General features: G+C 44.8%; 1 protein-coding gene across 3 annotated transcripts in view; it reads right to left on the reverse strand.

Annotated features, from left to right (window-relative positions):
- Window positions 1-17116: 17116 nt before the first annotated feature.
- Window positions 17117-23829, reverse strand: part of ADGRB1 (adhesion G protein-coupled receptor B1) — a 199534-nt gene continuing 192821 nt past the window's right edge. For all 3 annotated transcript variants that reach the window (XM_086466227.1, XM_086466228.1, XM_086466226.1), the window contains one exon: window positions 17117-17314. In XM_086466227.1, coding sequence (XP_086322353.1) covers window positions 17117-17314 — 198 coding nt within the window. The remainder of the gene's footprint in view (window positions 17315-23829) is intronic.

Here is a 23829-nt window from a genome sequence, read left to right on the forward strand (position 1 = left end):
ATATATTTGATAAGAAGCACAGAGAGAGAATAGCGCCAGCCATCTGATTAGTGCATCTTGCTCAGTCTTCAAAAGGTCGTCATGAATATTTCTGCTTTTTAAAATCTTAATTAAAAGAAAAAAAAAAAAAAAAAAAAAACAAAAAAAAACCAACAAGGGAATGGGTAAAAGCTATCATGTGATTAGATTCTTCTCCATTGCCTCTCTTTCTGGACACACCATTTTCAAGTACCTACTGACTGAAGCTGCAAGACAGAGCCAGTCCAATTGCAACAGAAAATCAAACTGAGCAGACTGCTACAAGGAGTCTGTTTTTTTTCTTTCCTCTGCTTTGAAAAATCCATCCGAGTAACATTACATCTGGAGCATTGGCAGGAATCAGTGCTACTGTGCATTATCTTGTAAATCTGTTCCTTAATAAGAGCAAATAGTGACTCCTTGAGGGAAAAGTCTTTGGTAATTTCTAATCAGACCATTTTTTCTAGAAGAGTTGGACATTCCAAGGCAAAAACTCTCTTTTCTCCAGCACCTTGTTTCTTCTTCAGTCATTTGCACTCTTCTGAACCAACCTGACCAATACATAGTTACTGGAAAGCACAAATTGAGTTGATCATGGAGAAACCAAAGGCCAACCCTAAAAACCATTTCTTTTATAAGAAAAAGGGAGAGTTTGATTAATTTCATCCACGTTTAAGGAACTGCAGTTTGTCTCCTTACAACCTGGTCACCCCTTTTAGAGTGCACAAAGAGAAAAAGGTGCATGCGGTAGGTGATTCAAGTGACATATTTTGAGTGTTTACGTTAGGATGCTCCAAACTCCATTGCTAAGGTTCATTATTTCTCCATGGGCTACCAAGGGAGCTTAGAGTCACCTGCTTAGGTGCCAGTGTTTGTGCTGAATCCCGTAACAAGTGACCTGCCCAAAGCCTTGGGGCTGAGATCACAGAATCACAGCAAAAGGGCAAGTTGTTCAAAAGTCCTGCTCCAATGACCTCTGTGCTGGCCCAGTATTCTGTTCCACCACCTGGGCTCTGATCTCTAAATCCAACCAAGAGGCTTTCCATTGCTCTGGAAGATGCCAACTGCTTTCATTTGTATTTACAACTCACTTGTCTTTGGATGCTCAGAGGAAGTATTTCTGCCGGTTTTACTTTCACATCAATATTTACAACTCAGTTGATCAGGGTCAGTAATTATACCAGGGACTTCATACGTGAAAAATTAATGAAAAGAGAAACCGATTAATTTGTTTCATCTTCACGTGGAGGTATAAAAAAATCCTGTCTGCTCTGATAAGGAAAAAATGTCCTGTTTAAAGCTTGTACTCATGTTGTGCAGGTAATGCTTTAAGCAAGGACGGCTGTAATTCAGCATTGCATGGGCAGTTTCATTCCTTGTTTCTCTGCAGCGCCTTCCCATTCAGCCCTCTTTAATGGATTCCCCCATTCTCACATCACATATGGGTGTTGTCCTCTCCATCGTACGTACATGCACAGCATAGCAAGGAAAAACCACAGAGGGAGTTGGCGCAGAGCTCCTGTCGACCCCCCATCTGATACAGCCCAGGAGGTCTGTTTATCTTCCAGCTACTCAACTGAACTCCATCTTTTCTGATGAGGAGTTATTTAGTAAGATCTTTTTTAATTGGTTTTCTCTAAGTTTTGCGTGGACCAAATTAAACCCATAATGTGTGCAGATAAATGTACTGCTACCCCAGGGCTGGTACATCACACAGTGAGATGCTCTTTATTAAACCAATTTTTCTTTTTAAATCACCTTCCTCAGAAGAGAGCTAGGAGAGAAGGAACGTGCTCTTGTGGCCCATAAGCCAGCCTGGAGACATGCTCCCTGCTCTATGCTACTGCCCACAGTGACTAAATATGAATGTACACGAGTGCAGGGGGAGCTGTTTGTTTCTTCACCTAAGTTCATCGTTGATCAGTGTGTATAAAAACAAAACTCCTGGAGCAAGGCACATCTTCTAGGGCAGTGTATGGAGCCCAAAGCCAAACTCATCTTACAAAACCCAAGCATGGCTGAGGGCTTACGTGCATTAACCACTATATTTGTACTTTTTAAGGCACAACCAAAATTACATCATTTCAATTAAGCCAGAACAGAGTTGTGAGCAAGCTCTGGGACATTTGCATTGCATGTACCTTTTAGTGAGCTAGAAAACTAGTTGCTGTGGTAGCTTCTTGAGGCCACTGCAGTCAACAGCTTCTTGGTGTTTTCCCTAATTGATAGGCTGGTTCCTAAAAAAAAAGGGCCTGATCCTTTTGCTGATAAAACCCAAGTGGACACCACCTGGGTTTTAAGAGAAGTGGTCCCTCTTTCAGGAACCAGAACCACAAATAGGAGGCAGGACTGATTTAACAAAGCGATGTAAGAGCGTCTTTGACAATAATCTTGTAAATGTGTAAAGAAGGACTTTAAACTAAATATTTCAGGGGACAGTGGTAACAGATGGCAGCTGATTGAAGGAGTTGTAGATCAGGGTAGTAAGTACCTAGGGTAAGGTGATGGGTGAGAGAAAGGTCCCAGGTCAGAGAAGGATCCGCTTCCCATGCTTGTGCACAAATGACTAGCAAACAAACAGAAGAGACAGAGCTCTGCTGCGTGGTCCCCTCTGCTGTGCAATAACAGCATCCCTCAAATAACAGAGAGATGGTGAGACAGCTTGTAGAACTGAGTCCCATAATGGACACTACAGTCTCCCCAGAAAAGGCAGGTAGGTTAGATCAGAGACCTCCAGATGTCCTCTCCCACCTCCATGTTTAAGAATCTGAAATTCTGCTTAGAAAACTGCTGGTAGCCAATAACACCATTTAAGGCGGGCAATCTGTGGAAGATTACACTCTTGCTGCACTCAATACACAAAAGCTGTTTTGAGCTGTGACTTAGGAAGATGAGAAAGGACAATGTGCGCAGCCAGTTTTGAATGTGATATGACTGGTACTGCTCACAAAAGTGCTTGATCATGTAGGAATGTCCCTACCTCCCTGATGTCCACTTGGGTAGAGGGATAGATCCCTGCAGAAAGCAGCTAGAAACAAGAACCAGAGCCAAGGTCAGGATAAAGGGGTTTTCCTTCCCACCCAGACCACCTACTAGGGAGGATTTTTCTCATCCTCCTTTGCTGAGTGAAAGAAAGGCACTGTTAGAAGAAGAGCTTGTTTCAAGGGAGAGTGAGTACGGAGTGAGAAATGAAGTAAAGGGTGAAAAGAAAGAAAACCTGGAGCAGCATGGGACCAAGAGAAAGTGGTTTTCTGACTGCACCAGCTTTGTGTTCTGGTGCCTTATTTACAGGCAGCTGGACAATAGGAAAAGCAATGGCCCACCACCACTGCATCCTGCAATTTGGGATAGCTACCATGTCTGTCTTTCTGTCCAAGTAACACACTGCCCCAGCACCAGAGTACCTGAGTACTTGACTTCTACTGCATTTATCCACTAGAGCTCAAAACCAAAAGAGGTTAAGAGCTTAGAGACATTTCCAAGCACAGAGAGAAGGATGTGACTGAAACAGCGCAGGTGAAACCATTCACCTCAGCTGTTACTGTCATTTTACACCTGGAGTTTTGCTTGTTTTCTCACGAGAAAGAGTAAAAGGAAGAGGCAGTGAGAGCTGCATCATGAAAACAAATAAAAGACACAATAAGAAAAGATGAGAGGTCAAGAAAAAAGGATAAAAGAGGATAGGACACAAAGATAAAACATTCAGGAAAAAGAAGGAAGACACGCGCTGGCTTTGTTAATCAATGTTACATGAGAAATAATGAGGATCTGCAGTGCTGGACAGATGTGTAAGACCCCATCAGAGAGCGAGTGACTGAGAAAGGGAGAGAAGGGAGAGAGAAGAAGAAAGAAGATGGGAGAAATTAAAGCAGCAGTAAGTGAAAAATAATCAAAGATAAATAAAGTCGACACAAAAAACGACTTTCATTTTCTCTTGTAGGCATTCCAAAGTGAGCTGTACGAGCAGAGACTTTAATTTGCCTCCTTCTCACAGTCTCAGCCCTGCTGATTCATTCAACTCGGCAAGGCTACACTGCTCACTAACCTATAGTACCAATTTATATGCTAATCGCTTTCGTTTGTAAATCAAGGCAGCCTTCTCCAATGCCTCCTCCCATCCTAAATTCACTGGCGCGAAATGTTGTCCATCTCTGTACACAGGGCTGGGAATTGCCGACTCCGAGACACAAAAGACATCAAACCCTAAATAATTGGATCATTGATGGAGTTCATCCCCGTGGATTAAGTTGCTGTTTCATCTCAGCCCCTCACCTGCTCAGCAGGAGCCTTTCTAAAGAGTTTTATAATTAGTCAAGCCTGGGAAAGGTAAAAAACCCAAAAGTCTCGCCTTTTTTTCCTTCAGTCTTCCCTGATTTTCTTCTTCCTAGCTCTTCTTGGAAGGACAAGCTGGGACAAGGAAACAGCACTTCTTGTTTCTTAGATCCCTTTTCCACTGTTGAAAGAGCCTACAAGTACCTGACCAGGGCAAGTCTGGGAGGAACCTGCCCATATTCAGAGGACAGGTTGGAAATCAAATGGAACTGTTATGATCCTGGGTTGTTTCCAGTTTCCTGCTGGAGAACTCCCAAGGGAACAAAGGAAAAAAAACATCCTCGTCTCCGAAAGGAAAGATGTCTTGAAAGCTTTGGAAGAAGTCCGTTTTCTTAACAAAAGTTAGGATTGTGCTCACCACCTGGTTGAAATGGGATCTTTTGATCCTTTCCGTTCCCTTTGAGAGAATCCCCTCTCACTGCACAGTGCTGCTCCAGGCACCCACTGAAATTAGGAATTAAGCTAAGCAGAAAGGGATATGAGTGTGGGTCTCTTACTGCACCACTAGATATTCTGCAGTGGACACACATGCTCAGTTACTTTGAATAAAAAATCCATCCTCTTGGCAATCTTTCACAATCACCGTATTTCCACAAGCCAGTGAAAACAGGCTAGTTTAGTATGCAAAGGTTGTTACCTGGAGTAATTAATACTACTCCAAGACTCCTAGCCAAGTTCCTAGCAATCAATACCAAAAAAAAAAAAAAAAAAGGGAAGAAAGTTACAGAGTAATCATGCACTTTTACTTTCAGAGGCAGCCCCATCTATTCTTGGAAGCCCTTCCTTCAATATATTTTTGCCCAGGATGCTCTCTTCTTCTCAGCTTTTGTGTTTTATGGCACCCCAAGGGAACCCCAGGTACCTCTGTATGGACAGAGGGAACCCACTGCTGAGCCACTAGACTGGACCCATGAGTTCTGAAGATGTCCTTCGGGTGAATTTTGATCACTTTCCGCTTTCGAAAACAGTAACTTTAAGAAACCGTACATTAACAGCAATGGAGAATAAATGCTTAATGAATGGGAAAGGCGACACAGTGACATCCACCTCTCCCAGGCTGCAGGTCAGGGTGCTGTGGTCCAACTCTGCACCCGATCACCATAATGCCCTGTCTTCTTAGTAGATGTTATTCATAACAATTTTCTGTGCTGATTTGCTCTATTATTTCTATCTTGAGCCTGTGTGTGAATGCAGTGAGCTGCAAGCTGGGCTGCCTGTGAGCAGGGTAGGAGATCTGGGGCCAGCTGTGAGACTGGGACCACCAGTGTCAGGAGCTCAAGGGTCTTGGTGCCAGACACTGGGGATGACTGTGACCTGAGGGCCAACTGCTGAAGAGATTAAGCCCAGTTGCTGGAGAGACTCATGCTGAGAGTGAATATCCCTACAGCCTCAATCCTTGTCGGCTGGGAAGGAGGAAGAGGATGGGGCTGTCCATGCTTACGTCATTTTTGTGAATGTTATGTGTGTTTATAGGGTGCTGGTAAAGGCACTGCTGTCTGCTGAGCTGTGCATTTGGCTGTGTCTGTGTGTATGTGTGTCTGCCCAGAAGACGTGCTCACCCCCACTGATGTCTGGACTTGACACAGAGGGGCACAGCTTTTGTGCTGGAGCAGCAGGAAAGCCCTGTCTTATAGCTCAGATCACCAGATGTGGTCTTCTCTAACATTCTTCTCCTCTGTTGTGTCTCCCTCTTGAACCAACTCCATGTTCCTACCTCCTCATCTCCCTCCCAGGTTGGAATTACCACACTGCCAGTTAGAAACCACATCCTAGCTTCCACCCTGAGTTTTTTCCATTTCCATCTTTATAATCAGGGACTCTTAGGCCATCAATGTCCTTTAGGTTAAATAGTGCTTCTCTTTTCCTGTTCCTTCCCTCCCTTCAACAGTCATCAGCAACAATCACAAACCTCTTGATGGTTTAAATAGACTAAAGGAGTCAGTCTTTCTCAGCCTGGCCATGTGGTCCTGGTTCCTCTGAGCTTTTGAATAACGTTTCTCAGTTTGAATCCCTCTTCTCTGACCATGTGTGACTGGTTGTACTCATCTCACCACCAAGGAGGCACCAGGAGCTCGGGCAGCCCCAGGATCCCTTGGTGCCTGGATGCACATGATGATCCAGAGGAATGTCACCAGGTTCTTGCAAATTGTCATCTCCTTTTCCTTACCGCTACTGGAAAGGTCTTTCCTGGTACCCCTGAGCTTGGCATTTTACTTTTATCTGATTGGTGACTGTCCTGACTGCATCCAAGCCTCTCTCCTTTGTCGCTCCCATCTGCTGAGCCTCCCAGTCTGCAGCATGAGCCCTGCATTTAGCTTGACCGTGTGCTTTGTACTATGAAATATTATTCTGTTCCTCTCCCTGCTTTCATCAGGCATCTAGTTCTCCTTGGATGATGTCTCAATCTTTCTCTGTATTGATAATGTCCCTCAAAGTTTTGCCTCCAAATCTTTTATTGGCAAACACTTAACTTTTTTGTTCCAAAGTGTCAAACAAATATATTAAATGAGACAATGTCTTTGACTTAAATGAGAACATGATTATTGACTCGTGCCCTACTCCCATCATAGTTTTATTCCCCAGCACTTTGCTTATCCACCACTCACATGAACTCTCATTTTCTCCACCAATGCCACAGTGCAATAGTCTACGAGATGCTTTGCTGAGAATAGACAAACTATTCTGATTGCAGATCTAATCTCAGGGAAATTAGCTGTTTTATTTAAGGAAGATAATTAATTACTATGGAAAAGCACCCTTTGGTGGACTATCCATGCAGTGTGATTCATTCTCTATTTTCTTTTGTCTTTACTGATTCCTATAATGTGTCCAAAGACCTGCCTGGTACTGAATGGTGGTGACCTTTTATAAACCAAGTTGATTCGCACTGTCCTGGCCTAGCTGGACTGAAAGCACCAATGAGGCTAATCTTCTAAATAATTTTCTTTCATTAACAAACAATAGGTATCAGCCCTGAAATGCTGACCCTCCACCACCTCAGGTCAGAAGAAAGCGTGGGCAGCAACTGGGACTCCACAATTCCTTCTAGGTCGTTGACCTCTTCTAGAAAATTCAGCAAAACTGAGTGAGAGGATTTTATACCTTGAATGGTACCATGGCTTGGCCTGAAGGACATCTATGGAGGAACCAGACGGTCAGCATTTAGCCCTTCCCTCTGCTGCTGGATTTTCTGTGATCAAGTCAAGTTTCTCCACCTTTCCTCTGTCCTCCCATATTTCAAACAGGTTGCCAGCCCTTTGAAGAGGACACGGCCTCTTATTTCCCGTGTAAATGCAAAACACCCACAAGTGATGGAAGCCTATGTTGGCTGAGGCCTCAAAGCTTGATTTACAATATTAATAATAGGTCCAAACATGAGCTAACGCAAAGAAGCTGCCAATTATTTCAGATAACAATGGATCAAAGCCAAGAAACTCCTGATATACATTAAGCAACCCTTTGATTGTCCATTCCCTGAAAACCCTCAGCTCACACAGACTAGGAGATGACAATTTGCCTTTTCATTTAATTATTTCCTCTGAACACAAACTCCCCTGAACTTCTCTTTCTTCCTGCAGAATTTGCCTCCTTCTTTCTTTTCTGCTTTCAAATTGCTCCCAATATTTGCATAACTTTCTTTGGTCATTGCTCCACCGCTGGCGAGGTCACTTGTCAAAATGCTACTGCAAAGTGTCATATTTTAATTTTGAATTTCCATGGCTTTAAAACTGACATTTTCCATTAAAGGAAAAAAATCCAAACAACCCTCTGTCCTGCTGTGCACCGCATAAAGCACAGCTATGTGCCAGCCACAGTAGCAGGTCGCTTTGCAAAACCTGCTGGATGCACCGGGAAATGTGGCCACGTTGGGTACCACCACCAGTGCCCAACAAATTGGGAAAGCCAAAACATGGGACAATTAAGGCATTTATGCAAAAGTGATGAAGGGAAGCCTGTGGCAAAACTAGAAGCTGAGTCTCCATCTCAGAAGCCTCTGTATCTGCTCCATACCCAAATCCATGTTGTCTCCTGTGCTGCTACCCCCAAACAGGAGCCCAAGATTGTTTTTCACCTCCGTGACCTGAGCTCTGTGGTTTTCATGCCTGCACTGACCTTTGCAGGAGGAAAACTTCCTAAGTTTAGAATTAAATAGTTCATTTGTGACTGGTCACCCATGGGAGGCAAAAATGAATCAGTCCTGCAGGATCAGGTGAGAAATGTACTTCTGTTCTGCTTTTCTTTTGCTGGAGCTGGACTTTATTACCAGTCTTCTTGGCTGAAAAAGTCAGTTTCCACACCATAAATAGAAAAAAACCCCACACAAATCCAAACCAACAGCAAAAAAACCCAACCAAACACAGCCCAACAAAAAGCCATTGCAGATGTGCAGTCAGACAAATGCCACTGCAGCTAATTAATTGCTGCATTGTGCTTAATTCCCATTCTCTTTCTGGAGTCCACTGAGCGCATTTCTCGCATAAATCATAGCTGTGGTCTGAGTGCCTTTTTCAGGTCAGTTTGACACACAAAAATGTGCTATATTTAACCTGTCTCAATGCATTCTGACGGATTTGTACCTTTATGGTTGCTTACTTGTGTGTGTACGGAGCAACAGGTGTGCGCATGGAGGTGTGTGTGAATATATACATACAGGTCAGTGTGTGTGTGCATGTGCATATGTCAGGGATTTAGGGTCAGAGTGCTGGTTTGCATCACATATGATATTTTGCCCCACAGGCACCGTGTAGGACGTGGTAGTTGCTCTCAGCTCAGGGTTGTGTACACACACTGAGCGCTCCTTGGGCATGTGAAAATGTTAAAGCACTCCTAACCACAGCAGAAAAATGCCCATCACTACTGACTCTGTTCAGGACATGTTGATTTTGATATTCAGGCGGGTACTTGCTTTCCTTTAGAAATCTGGATTAATTCACTGAAGCAATACCTCGGTGATGTCCTGTTTTCTGCATGATGCTCTAAGCCTTTAAATTTTAGCCTCCTCTAATGAACAAGGGTTTAACACCTGCCCAGCTGCTGCTGCTAACGGAGCTGCAGGTATTTACATGGCAGAAAATTTTGTGGTACTGACTTTTCCTCAAATTTGGCCTTTTACCTAAAGGACTTAAAAGTTAATGGAAAGTGGTGGTGGTGAAGACTCAGCCCTGGTGTGTCTCTGTAGACCTGGAGTCATCTAGCACAAACCAGGGTGTAGCAACTGAGAGCAGCACTTGCGCTTGGTTGTTTCGTAAATGAAATCTGCAAGGATAGAAAGCAAACAAAACCACCCAAAACCTCCCCACAGGCTGAGAGTCCTGCTTGTCCTCTGTTTACCCCCCAAATGCAACATCTGTCCTTTTTTCCTAATTTAGAAGTTAAATGGGCTCTTGCAAGCTCCACAGGAGCCAAGAGACGTTGCTTTTCAAAGAAGCAAACAGCTGTGAAGCAGCTGGCTGGTGGGGACCCGATCCAGGGCTGTGACCTTGGGACTTCGTCTCTCAAGATGCCACAGCTCTTTTGGCTGTCATGGTGGCTGCATGCTCTCTTCGGAAGCTAAGTTGCTCCTCAATAACATGCCACAGCCACAGTGTCTTTGAGACACAAGAGGAGATGAGCAAGGCCCACCTCCATGACGTGGGGCTCCACGGAGAGCTGACAGGGTGAAGGAAGGCAGTGCAGGCTTCAAGATTGTCTTCTCTTGAGATAATCAGTGAAGTGACTGACAACCTGACTACCTCATTCCCCTGAGCCTCTTTTTTGGCATTACAGCCATAACAGCTACTCAATTTGCTAACGAGCCAGTGTAATGAGTGATGTTCATTACTCAAACATAATGTGCATACAATCAGCAGTGAATTTCTCTTTTGGCACTATTCAGCACTGTGTCCCGAAAGGATTCTCAGGTTTTTAAGGCCAGGAAGGAATGATTTTGACCATCCAACATGAAGACCTGCATGGCCCCAGCTTAGGAACTCTGCTTGTCTTCCACACTGTCAGCTCTAAGGCTTGGTATGAAATTGGTTTACCCAAGGGGCTTGCTAGCAAAAGCTTTCAGCCTCAGATACATAAAACGTTTTTTGGAAAATCATAAGCGAATATAGATCTGAGCGAGCAAGCACCTGGAGAGGTCCTCCAAATGGATCCCCTGAGGACTTCTTACTCAGAAGGCTGTTGAAAGCTTCTTTGAAGGTGTTTTCTATTTGCTTAAAAGCTGCAAGGCAGACAATTCTCTGGGGATGCACTGACCTCTTCCTGGGAGGAGTGGGTTGGGGAAAATAAGAATAACAAAACCCAAATAGTCATCTTGTTTTTTTTCTTTGTTTAGATCTTGTCACAACAGGAGCTTAGGAACAGTTATTCACCTCAGGCCCAGATTCATTCTGCCTCATCCTGGACACTGCAGATAGTAGCACAGTGAACCCAAGCACTCCCTTCAGCCACAAAACAGACAGACTGCAGAGAGTAACATTCTGCTCTGGTCACAGATCTTCCAGGAATGATGTCCTGCTCTGTATGGGCCTTTTCCTACATTTCCTGTTGCGAATGGGTGATTTAAATCACCAAAAGGACCACTGGCAAAGGTATTAGCAAAAGTGGATTTAGTATGATGTTGTAAAAGTGCAACTTAACAAACTTCAATGGCAAGGTTCAATCTATTACTTACCACACAGAGGAAACATACAACGGAAAATCGAGTTAGAATTGAGCTAGAACGATTTGCACAGAGTCCAGAGACTTGAGTCATGAAGTTCAGAGTGGACCCCTTTGCTTTCTAAACTCCTCATGAAGCCTAGGTGCAGCTAGGTCCAATCTTAAGTCTCAGACTTGGACGATGGTTTATGTCTAATGGAATTATCAACACAAAGTTTATAATAATTAATACTGAGTTTCTACATGGATTAGAAATATTCCATTGGTGTTAATTCAGCATGTTATCAGTCACTTACCGAGGAGCTGTCATGAGCAAGGGTTCTCTCCACCTTGGGCAAGAAAGGGTCTCTATATCTCAGGTAAGGAATCTCAAACTTTTAAGAGTTGTCTCAAGGGGGTGGTTACCTGGTGTGCAGTCCAGTTGCAATTCAGGAAGAACTCAAAATGAGCTCATCCAAAGATCCATCATTGGTAAAAGGTCTCTCTGCCTTAAGGATCAGCCTTGAGAGGAGTCCCAGCTCAAGGGGAGATCACCACCATGCAGCCAGGCTGCTTAGCCAGGAGAGCTCAAAGAAGGCTCAGTTAGGCTGTCATATTTATGGAATAAAGTGATTGGCTCTTAGCCAAATTGCGTACAATGCAGTTGCAAAAACGGGGAAGTCAATCTGGTCTTGTGTGGCCGGCACCGAATATGCGACAGAGAGATAAATCAGGAGACAAATAGTAATAGTTTATTTACAGCAACATTTACAGGTTCTTTTGGGTTGCTGGTGATAAATTAAAAGATACAGGTATAACAAAAAGTTTATCACTAATATAACAACAACAACACACACCATTCGCACACATACACACCACCAACAATAACAACTTGCCCACTGTAAGCCCGGCCACTTGGCAAATAGACAAGCCTGTATAACAGGGATACAGTGGGACAGGAGACAGTAAAGTTGTGGCAAACAAGAACCAAGGATACACTCAGGAAAACATAGAAATGCACCTGAGGAGCAAATATGAAATACACCCAGGGAGGAAAAGTACATCTCTCAGCGTTAGCTGAGGTCAATAATCTTATCCACACGGTGTCCCAAGTGTGGTTCCGAGTTGATCCTGTCCTGATTTTTGGGCAGAAATTGGGGGGATATTTATATTGGAATTTTTACATTACAACACCAGGGTATACGTGTGGGTGGGGATGACGATAGACAATCTTAATTGCTTATGTTAATGCCATAACGTCTGTTCATGGGTAGAGGTAATGGTTCCCTTTTGCTTAGGACAAAGGGAACGGCTTATGTTAATGCCACAAAGCCCACTAATTCACACTTGCATGGGGGGAGGTAGTGGCTCCTTTTGTTTAGGGCAAAGAGAATGAGGGACTGGGACCACGAGGCCTCTGCCCTGTCTCACACTCCTCTGGGCATCCACATAACACCACATCTCGATCTAGCGATGGTTGCCCCTGCCCTATGCTTGCCACTTAGCACAATGCTGAATTTCATGCTTCCAGACATGCAGCTACATGGTGTACATGACTTGGACTTTGGGATTTAACTTTGCTCTCTCTCTAGAAATGCGAAAGGTATGCACGAGGCTCCTTGTACCCACAGCTTGCTTTGTTCCTTGATAAATGAGTCTTGGAAAAGCCACCCACTCTTCATGTGTTAATCGCATGATGGTGTTGCAAGCTCACATGCATCCATGCTCACTGTGCCAGTCTGCTTCTTTGTGGGTTTCTTAGAGAAGTCCTTGGCCTGGCTACAGCTCAGGCCTTTACCTCCTTTGGAACCAGTAGCAAACGGCTGCTGGTTTGGTTAAGAGGTTGAGTGCATCCGTCACAGCCACCTAGGGGAAATATTTTGCATTTTCCTCGATTTTCAGATTTGTCTCCATTTTCCAGCACAGCCACGTTTCCCCAGTCAAGAAGTATGACTTCTTACATGTGCAACGTACCATTTATCCACGGCTGCAGCGTGGCTGTGCCTCCTCCTTGCGAGGTCATGGTGTGTGTACAGGTGTTCTCTATTTGCCCCACGGCTATAGCCTGGGGTGGCTGCGAGGCAGGATCGTGGGGTCATGGCATACAGTTCAGGGGGACCTCATGAGACCCTTTCCAAGAGGAACTATCCTGTGACCCTCCCTTGCAGCCACACCACATTATAACCACCGTGCAAACCGAAACCACCCGGACGTATGCTCACCTCCTGCAGCCATCACCTCTGACAGTGCTGTTATTTACAGCCCCATGAACACAGCGGAGACATGAGCTCCCTCCTTCCAGCTCCCCTTGATGAGAAGCAGCAGGACCTCCTGACCCATCTCTAGGTCTGTGATCCGAGGTTTCGGCTCTCCTGCCCTCCCAGGCCATCACCTCATGTGGTGCCTAGTGGTTAGTATTTCCCTTCTGCCTGATAATGCTATAGGATAATGGTATGGGAGATGTAGAGTAAGGAACACCCCTGTAGGAAGGATGGAGAAGCCCTGGGACTCACCATCAGGCACTGCTGATTGATGAAGGGTTGGATCATGGCTCAGGGATGGGAGGACCAGGCTATGAGCCTCCGGGCAGCCCCATGCCTCTGTGATCATTCCAGATGTTTCAGGATATTCAATTCATTTCAGCCAGCCAAGAGAAGTCATTACATCTGGGGACCTGCTAGGCCATGATGGCTTTGGATCAAGGCTCTGCAGAGCAGCAGCAACCCTGTATCCGATTTGACAGGCCCCTAAGCCTCCTGCAGTCCTGCCTATAAACCTAAAACCTGTCAGTCAGGTGATGAGGCAGAGTCAGGGATATAAGGACACATTTTCTTGCTGGAGGATTTCAGCCATTTAAGGGTAAGCGCCAAGGAAGTGAATAATCCCTAGCTCAACTAATTTCTTGTCATCTTTCACGAGTGATATCCTCAACCCCCTCATGCGCTGAGCCACGTTTCTACTCGCAGCCTGCCTGGTAATGCAGGAGGTGGCAGGGAAATCCAGGTGAGGCTGAGGTTGGCTTTGCAGGCATGCAGGCAGGGTAGCATCAGTGTCTTCCTGGCCCCGTTGGAAAGTATAACCCAGCATCATTATGCCAGTAATGCTGCCAGATCTGTGTGAAATATTGGCTCCTCACATCATGTGATAATGAGAAGGGGGGCATCAAGGTTTGGGTTAGAGATACCTGCGGAAAAGCAGGCTGCGCTGCACAGGAAATGGAATTCCTCGTGCCCTGGAAATGTGCATCAAAAGGGGAGGTATTTTTTGGGGTGTCAAGAAGCTACAAATCTAAAAGTAAAAAGATGCACTCGTGGGGGCAAGTTTGGCTCTGGGCTGTGGCTCTTCCAGAGTAGAGAGCCAAGGTGGTCGCTGGCAGGTCCAGGAGAGGTGTTTCCCAGCACCCGAGCGCGATACAAACCACACGTGGGGCGCGGGCAGGGGCGCTTTTAAAAAGCAGACATGGCTAGAGTTTACACCTCTTTTATTAGAAATAAGACACATTCATTTTGTGCTCTGAAAACTGTACAGAAAAAAAAAATTGACGAACACAGAGAGGAAGGAGGGGAAAGGCATGGCACGGGGCAGGGCAGGGCATGGGAAAACAGAATTAACCGGAGGAGCTGAGCAGAGAAAGTCGAATATCAACAGTTATTAAACAAACATTTATCTCTGTAATTACATAACACCGTTAATGTCCTGCAAGTCGGCTGGAGTGAATGGGTGCGTGGGGAAAGTTGGAGAGACGAGGGCAGGCTTGGTCGGGCAGGGGAAGGGGGGAAAAAAGAAAAAAAGAGAAAAGAATTAAAACACAGTAGAAAGATATCTGTATGCTAAAATTCATAATGTGTAATTATAATAATTACAATATCATACAACCCGGCATCTGAGGGAGGCCTTTGTGCTTTCCTGTTTCATAGAATAATCTAAAATTGAACAATAATATCACAGTTTTTATAAGTAATCAGTTTCCCTATTTTTTCCCTATTTGGATTTATTTTTTTTTTTAAAGTTTTTCTTCCCATCCGTCATATTATACAGTTAATGGCAAGGTAAATGCCACTGTCCTTTAAGATTACCCAGGTGGCCCAAAGGAAAGTTGAAGCAGAGATGTCTGCACGTCAAGCAACACCTCTCAGTGGGGGAAGCACAACTGGGGTCAGTGATTGTTTTGCATCTTGTATCCATTGCTAGCTTTTTCCTAAAAATATTTTGGTTTGGTTTGGTTTGTTGTTTTTTTTTTTTTTTTTTTTTTTAAAAAAAAAGAGACCAAAACACACAGTAATAACTCAGACCCTGATCAAGCTTTACTGCTGTCTGGCACAATCTGGCCTCTCACAACCAGAGGTTTGCTGCTGCACATCTGGAAAGCTGGGAGAGTTGTTCCAAACTTCAGACAGACAGTGCTGAGAATGATAAGAAAAATGAAGTCTGCATGTAATGTCAGTGGTGTATTTTTTAATGACAAAAAATATTGCACAACACTTTTTGGGGTGAAATGTAAATCTCTTATTTTCTGTAAATAGCCTTGAGAAATGTTTAATGAAAAAAACTTTTTTTTTTTTTTTCCATGGTGAAATAAAAAGACAGTATTTTATGATGAGGAATGTCCTGCTCTCCTGATCTGCTCCACCTCTTCCTTCTTGTGGGACCACAAACCTGCTTGCTGGCTCCAGGTAGCAGGGAAGGAGAAGAAGAGCCAGTGAGGGGAAAATAATCAAAGCTCAAACTGAATAAAACTAAGCAAAACATTGCAAGTGAGCGGCGAAGGGGCTGTGTGTTCCCACCATCCCAAACTTTCCACGGAGCAACTTGCCTTCCACCTTCAGCAGGTGGCATCCTCACCCCATGCCTGCGCAGTCCTACAGCACAGAAAGGCATTTGAAATGACAAGAGCCAAAGAAAAGAAAGGTCTCGGGTTTCAAGTTCTCTTTTTATTGAAGAAAAGAAAAGAAGAAGGAAAAAAATAGATTATTTTGTTTGTTTGTTTGTTTGTTTCCAAGTGGACGTTATTCACGTTGTCAGTTTGTCTCAATGTCCTAAGGCAACATCTCTGTATACCAAATATCTCCAGGTACATTGGCAGATCTGTCTTTCCCTTTCTCTCTCTGCCTTCCAGGGAGGGGCAGCTTGGAATAAATCTGAGTCCGAAAGCAAGGAAAAATAACAGGAAAAAAAAAAAAAGGATGAGGCCAAGAGGACCTTTGCAAGGCCCATGCTGAGTTTATCTATTTAACAGTCAATGAAACGACCTACATTCTTCTTGTTGGTCTATTTTTCTAACACCTTCGACCCTCTCCCTGGAGACGGGGCGAGCAGGGTTTGGAGGTGGTCCTTTCCACCTGTGCCTGTCCCACTCCTTAGGGTGCGCAGAAGCTCTGCTGTGGAGGGATGAGAGCAGGAAGCCCCACCTTACCTCTCCACCTAGGTCATGGATGATGCCACCACTTCCCCCTCTGGGCCCCGTGGAGCCCCGCTGCGGGGGTGCCACGATGCCAGGTCGTGGCGTGGCACGCAGGAGTGGGAATGTCTTCTTGGCCACCACTTGGTGCATCCCGTCTCCTTCCTTCTTGGATGAGCTGGCGAGGGAGAGGCGGGGGACGAGGATCGGCAAGGGGCGCCACAGACCCTCAAGGCTGTTTCCCCCAGGGATCGACAGCCAGACCGCATCCCAGCGAGGCTGCCGCAGGTGTCCCCCTCTTGTGGTCCCCAAACAACCCCAATCTTCTTGGCTCTTCGCGGTGGCTGCTGGGCGTTCTTCCACACCTCCCCGTGGCAGAGCAGGAAGGCTCCCGGCGGGCAGCAGCAGCCCGAAAGCATCTTGGCAGGGCTTGTCCCCTGCAGCCCCTCCCCACCTTCTTCCTCCTCCTCGGTCTCTTCCAGGCTCACTTTTTCTCCAGTCCTACCTGGGAAAGCTCATGTTGTCCTGAACCTACAGCTACTATACTCTATAAAGTAATATTCCCCCTCTCTGCTGAGAACAATACAAAAGTTACTCCGTCTTACCAAAGGTTTCAAAAGAAACCAAACACTTCTCTCGCTCGGTTCTGATTTAATTTAATCATTTCTTTAAAACGTGGTTTTGTTTTGTTTGTTTCATTTGTTTTCCAGAAAAAAAAAAGTCCCTTTCTTCCCTTTCGGCTCAGACCTCTGTCTGAAGGTCAATAATGTCTTGTCCCACCAGGGGGATGGTGGCGCCTGTTTTCTCCCACTCTACAGTTTTTAGTTCTAGGGGAGACTGTGCCACAGGTTCGATGTCCTTTTTAACCCATGATGGTGGGGACTGGACTTTCCTGATTCCTTCCCAGGGTCTCTTGTTTGGTGTCTGCTGTTTTTCTTGCTGTAACAGGAGGAAAGTGTAAGAAAGGAGAGAAAAAGAGAGGAAGAGAGGTTATTACCCATGCAACAAGTACCATTTTTTCACCTCCTTCTTTTATATCAAAGGCAATTTTTTCTGTGAAACTCTTGATCCAAAATAAAGCAAGGTTTCAATGAAAATTGCACTTGGTGTGTAAACTGTTGATTTTCAGGAAGAAAATATAAACTTTTTTTTTTTTTTTTCCCCCACTGCTATTTCTGTCACCTAATGCCTAGATATGTCAGCTTTCAGCTGAGGTTTTTGTCACTTGCATTCCCACTGAAAAACTGAACGTGGTTTTGAGAATTTAAGACCTTTTTCTACTTGTACAGAAAATCCCCCCCCTGAAATCCATCGACAGCATTTTATATAGATGCGAACACATTCCTTATGTAGTGCAGCTATTTATAGGCTATTTAATTGCAGCAAAGCATGCTAACTATTTTGCCAGAGAACCCCTGCTGTTTGATGGGCTGGATTGTCAGCTCTGAAACTGAAAGCATTTCCATCAACTCTACACCAAGCCTTCGAGGCTTTATTGACCGCCGTTAGCCCAGTCTCCCACCAGCATCCCACCATGGGTATCAATCCAGAGAATATCTTTCCATGTTTCTGCTGATACGCTCCAAGACAAGACTCTGGGGAGAGCTGGGGTTCTGTAAAACAGGTGTACACTTCAATGTGCTTATGAAGGGGAGTCCATGCAACGATTTTAAATGAGTTGTTCCACTAAGCTTCTCCTCCCCACCAAGAGTAATGCTTTTCATAGTTAATTATCTCCACAAAACACTCCAGCACTGGGTGAGAAAAGGCTTCCCTGCATGTGACAGGAGCACAGAGCCCTTTTGAGCCACCTGCCAAAAGGAAAGTGGTGGCTATCGGAAAGAGTGGGAGGAAAGGCAGCTGTGTGGATGATGACAACAACGAGAGAAGAAGTCCAGGGAGAAGGTGAGGAGACAGACATGCGGGTAACATGCAGCCCAGGACGTGTCACAGCCTGATGCTGTCACCAAAATGTACAGATTGAAGGGAGATGAAGGCTTACGTAGGCTGTGGTGTCATGATTGTACTCCAGGCTGCTGCAGAGATTGCTGTAGCCTCATAGGACACCTAAATACCCATCTGCTACCTGCTAACCCACCTGCCTTAGCTTCTGATTTTGTCCTTTCCTAAACTACTTCCGGAAGTCTGTTTTTTATCCCACCTCCATACTGCAATGCCAATAGGAAAGGCGCTGTAGCATTATCCCTATAGGGACAGCTTTCATCTCATCACCCGAGTCATGAATTTTGCTTTTCCAAAGTTTCACCCTTCATATAAAAATAAGGTATATTTGAAATTGCTCCTGCATCCCCGCAGCTGCTCACAGGGAGAAGGCTCTGGGTGAGGTAATTTGGTGGCTAGAGAGTGGCAAATGTATAAACCAGGTAAACTTGGTCTCCTCCATGTGAAGTGAAAACATCCTGAAATTATCTTTAATTCAAAGGGAGAAAAAATATTTTTTAGAAGTCCTTTGAAAGAGAATTGTTTTGTTAAAAATCACATTTTGGAAAAGTGTTGTTCAAAGAACATAGAACACTTCAGTTCTTGAAACCTGCAGCTGAGGTTTTCATCAAACTCTATGACACAGAGCTTTTCACGTGTTGTTGGTGTTACTCTTAGTTTACTTAATGATGTAACACAATGTTGTTTAATACTAGTATGACAGAAAAGCTGATAAAATTGTTGACTTATTCCATTGACTATTTTGGATCTTATTTAAGAATGACTGCAAAAATCGGAAAACTTTTTATCTCTCTGTGTGTCTTAATGAGACAAGTTTGAGACTTCCTGAAGGGAAACTTCTGCCTACAGTGTTTTTGCAGGCCATTAGTCTGCCACGAAAAGATTCAGCCAGAAGGTATGCATAAAGACAAGAGCACATATAGAGCAATAAATGGAATGAAACTAAGAGTTTCCCAAAAGGTGAAGACAAAAAAAGCTTGGTCAGACCAGCTCTTTTCAATGAAAAACACTGTTTTCTCCCACAATTGCTGTTAACACCACAAGTTTTCAAAGTTACCGATGTCCACAGCTGTATTATTTAACAGGCGGCAGCACAACTGATGATATGCATGAAGTTCATAAATAATTCCATTTTTTCCCTCCAATGAAAGCCCTTCTTTGATGGCATTATTTACAGCCACCTTCAGCATCAGGTTCTTTATTCCCAGCCAATATCTGTTTTAACATCCCTCTGTCTGCCACACTCCTGACCTTCAGCCTCTCCCTCATGCTGTGAGGATGCACCCAGATCTGATCATGCACACTGAACATGATCAGCAAACCTCAGAGCCATTCTTGTCATGGGCTGCTTTTGAGCTACTGAGCGAGAGCAGGTGCAAATCCATGTAGGGAACAGAAATAGGGGGGGAAAAACAACCCTCCAAACAATTATGAGCTCACATCTACAACAACGGCCTCTGATCAGACCTGTCACTGGGGAGCAAGACCTAAGGATTGAAATAATTATTCAATGGTGATAAAAACCAGACATTAAATGTTGTGAATCATTAAGACTGGATAAATTAAGAAAGGAAGAGAGAATGAAACAGAAAACATCACTATGCCAGTGCATAACTCCACTCTGCACCTGCATCTTGAATATTCTGTGCACTCTGTGGGCTTCTTGATAGAAGGATATAGGAGAAGTGATAAGGATGGCCAGTTTACAGCCATGAACAAAATTATGGAGCATGTTCTGTAGGAGGAAAGATTACAGAGACTGGGACCTTTCAGCCTTGAAAAGAGATTATGGATGCATGTGAAAGAGGTCTATGAAACTCTTAGCGGCTTGTTGGTGGTAGGAAAGGCCTACTGATGGTAGGGATCATCTCCTTCAACACAAGAACTACAGAGCATGATGAGGCACCAAGAAGTGCCTGGCCTAGAGTGAACCCCAGGTCCTGCACACAGAGCCCCGCTGAATTACAGACACTTTTCCACAGTGCTCTATGGATGCTGAAAGCTTCCAAAGTTATAAGAAGCATGTGGAAGCATTCACAAAAGCAACGTTCATTCAGTACTATGAAGTGAAGTGAAACCATTCTGCTTCAGGGGGTCTCTGAGCACAGATTACTGGAGTTTTGGGGATCTTTTTGAAGATGCATTACCACGTGCTTGCCGTGCTCTTTTATTTTTCCAAGCTGCTTTCTATTCTGCCATGGAGAGGAGGCAGAGGGGGCCTTGAATCTGACCCCATATGGTTGTTTCTATTTAGCTTATCAGTGTGATGCGTTATCTAGCTATGACTGTGGTGGGTTTAGTGACTCCAAAGATGTCTACTTACAGTTAGAAGATGAAAAGGAGCCTCAGGAAATCAGCAAATGGAGAAGGGAGGTTTGCTTTTAGTTTCCCACTTCTCAGAAAAAAAAAAAAAAAAGCCTTCTCTAGTGATGTTGTGATTGGAGGTGCTATCTCAGGGGTAGGATGCACCAACTGTCCACTATGGTGCACCAGCAGTTCACAGGCTGTGATCTGAACACGGGTGCAGAACGACTCAGTGCGCAGTTGGATCCCTGAGAAGGTTAAATGCAATCAGCCAGGCTGAGCCTTGGCAAGAATGCTGGGAGACAAGAGAAAATCTTCTCCTTTTGGCAAAAGGCACCCTGGGAATTGGTAGCAGGCTCCTGGGAACAGCTCTCTTTTTCTTTTGCTCCATATGGAAAAGGTTTTTATCGGTCTTGGCCACTTGAAATAGCAACTGGGCTCATGCTTCAACTCTGACATTTTCCTCCAGCCCCACTGTGGGGTCTTAGCAATCCTTGCAAACAGGAGGGAAAAACCTCACTATGCACAGAAAAGAAGAGAAAACTTGGAGAGAGGGTTGTGTAATTCGGCTGTAAAAGGCGCCGGTGCTGGCCCAGGGCCTGGCGCCTCGGAGACAGCCAGGAATGGCCCGAGACAGGAGCTGAAAGCAGCAGAGGCTGCTCTGCCAGTAACTCACAGAGACAGAGCAATTACTCTGGCCTGACACAACCCATGAGCTTCTGGCCATCAGGGAAAGGGAAGGGAAATGTTTATCAGTTCCTGCCTGGTGCCAGGATGGCAGACCAGACTGCTCTGTCGGGGGGTGGGAAGGGAGGGGATGGCCAGACCCAAGGCTGGGGTAGAACCTGCTGCACAGGGCAAACTGGAGGCCTTCATCACCCTGGTAGCATTCCAACTCTCCTTCCTTCAGTCGTGGCTTTCATTTTGGCTGCACGTCTTTAAGGCAGAGGGAGAGGATTTGGGACAAAAGGAATTTAAGATGCAGTGCCAACACCCCCCCCCCCCAAAAAATCCCTAACAAAGAGAAGCAAAGTGCACTGAGATAATCCTCAAAGCCCTCTCTGTCTAAAGCTAGTCCTGGCAGACTGCAGGGAGTCACCTGTGCTGGACTCATGGTGGCTATGGAAAGGTGATGGTGGTGGAGCGAGGCACCTCCCTACCACGGGCTGCTTCATGTGGTGACTCTGTGCTGCCTTCAAGCATCCAGGCTGGCTTCATCCAGAGTTCCTTGATCCTAGTGCAAGGCTTTCGTGTAGGAGTGGCGTCAGTGTATTGTGTAAATAGGGCACGGGAGACTGACTGGCTGCTTTCATTTCACACTTCAATCAAAACCAACAGAATGTGCAAGCTGCTAAGCTGCATCTCCTTGTATTTGTTTCGTGGGTTTGGTTGGTTGGTTGGTTGGGTTTTTTTGTTTTTTGGTTTTTGTTGGTGTTTTTGTCTAGGGTTTTTTTTTTTTAATATCCTATTTTCGTAGTTATCCTGAATAACCTCAAAAGGATTTCAGTGCTTTCTACAGATCACTCTGGGATAACTCCCGTAGAACCAGCTGCTCCCATGCTGTTTTCATTGCCTCTAGTGTCAACTTGAAGGATATTTCACGACCCAAATGGTCTCTCCCCATGACATTGATGACTCTAGGACCAGAATGAAGTTATTCAGAGCATATAGCAGGGAATCTGAAAGATAAATGTGGCTCACGCTGCTAATCTGTCTTTGGATCAATGTCGATGAAAAGTGATCAGAAAATGGGAACGATGTCTTGTTTTTTTTACAGAATGATAAATTTTCCTTTCCTGGTTTGAAATAAGTAGCTGCAGTTCCTTCATTTTATGCTACTGACCCACGAAATCACACTTTTCTTTTTTTTTTTCATTTAGGAGAAAAGCAAAATAAAAGGAAGCAGCTGACTTTTTGTTCAGAATTTTGTATTTTTTTTTTTTAAAAAAAAAAGAAAAAAATTGTGGTTTTAACTTGCATTGATGGAAATCAGTTAGGAAAATTGAAATACCCAGCATTTGCTGAGTTATAAAAATATGTCTTCTGCTTCTGTATCCTCTGAAGTTCAGGTGCTCGAACCTGTAGGGGTCGCTGTGAGCCAAAGTCTGGAGAGGCCATGCACAGCTGAAAGTGGACAGGCACGGAATCAAGGAGCTCTTTCATAGACCTTCAGGGGCTCTTTGCACGGACTCATAAACAGTCCCTTCCCTGAAGGTTGCAGAGAAAGCTGGTGGTCCCATCAGCATGAGGAACAGGCTATTCTCCAGGCTATTATTGCCATTAACCCAGCTGGTTAACATACCATCCCTTTCTGGACAGTGCTTACAGTCTACCGAAGAGTCCACTCCACTTGGCAGATATGGAGGACTGAGTGTTCCCCAAAATGCTGAAATCATTCAAGGTTGCCCCATGCCTCACAGGGGCACCTAGGCACTCCAGGAGGGGACCAAGAGCACCCAAAGCACGATTCTTTATCAAGTCCTTTCTTAACCAGTCTAAACATCCAGGGGCTTCAATCTGCTGGCGGCCACTGCATGATTTTGGAGCAGTTGATAGCTGGAGAGCTTCAAAGAGCATGGCAGCTACTGACTGCTGGTACAGAGGATACAGGGGGTAGGAAGCTTCTCTGAGCAATACAGAGTAACTGATGCCTGATATTTGGGACACAAGGTACCAGATGACCTACAGGAGGAGATGAAGTTCTGATTGATGGTATATTTGAAAACCCAGTAGCTGACAGATGGTTCATGGCCGAACAAATTAAGGTTTGACATCATTTTCATAACAGAATTTATTGCAGTAATTATTATACTTTATGTAGCATTCCTCCCAATAAAAGTTACCCCAATAGGTCTTTTAAAATTTGCCAGTTACTAAAGCCTTTAAGAAGTGCAGAGAGGATTAAACACGTGGCGCAGAGGAGACACCTTACCCATGAGTGGAGCTTTCCTTATGGAGGGCCACGCAGCTGACAGCAGGAGGAGCACAGCCTCCCAATTGAATTCCTCAGTGAGGAATGAGCCCAAGTTTGGCACAACCACCTCCACTTGAGCTCCTCTACCCCGCAGCCTCAGCCCATGCAAAGAGGTTCCCATGGACAGGAATCAAATTTTGCCACCAGGGAGCTGCAGGCTCCCCATTCAGCTACCAAAAGGACAGGTAGTCAGCAAGCAAGGGACTAATTCTGT

Source organism: Leptosomus discolor, chromosome 5 (assembly GCF_034619465.1).
Source record: "Leptosomus discolor isolate bLepDis1 chromosome 5, bLepDis1.hap2, whole genome shotgun sequence".
Taxonomy (NCBI): Eukaryota; Metazoa; Chordata; class Aves; order Leptosomiformes; family Leptosomidae; genus Leptosomus; species Leptosomus discolor.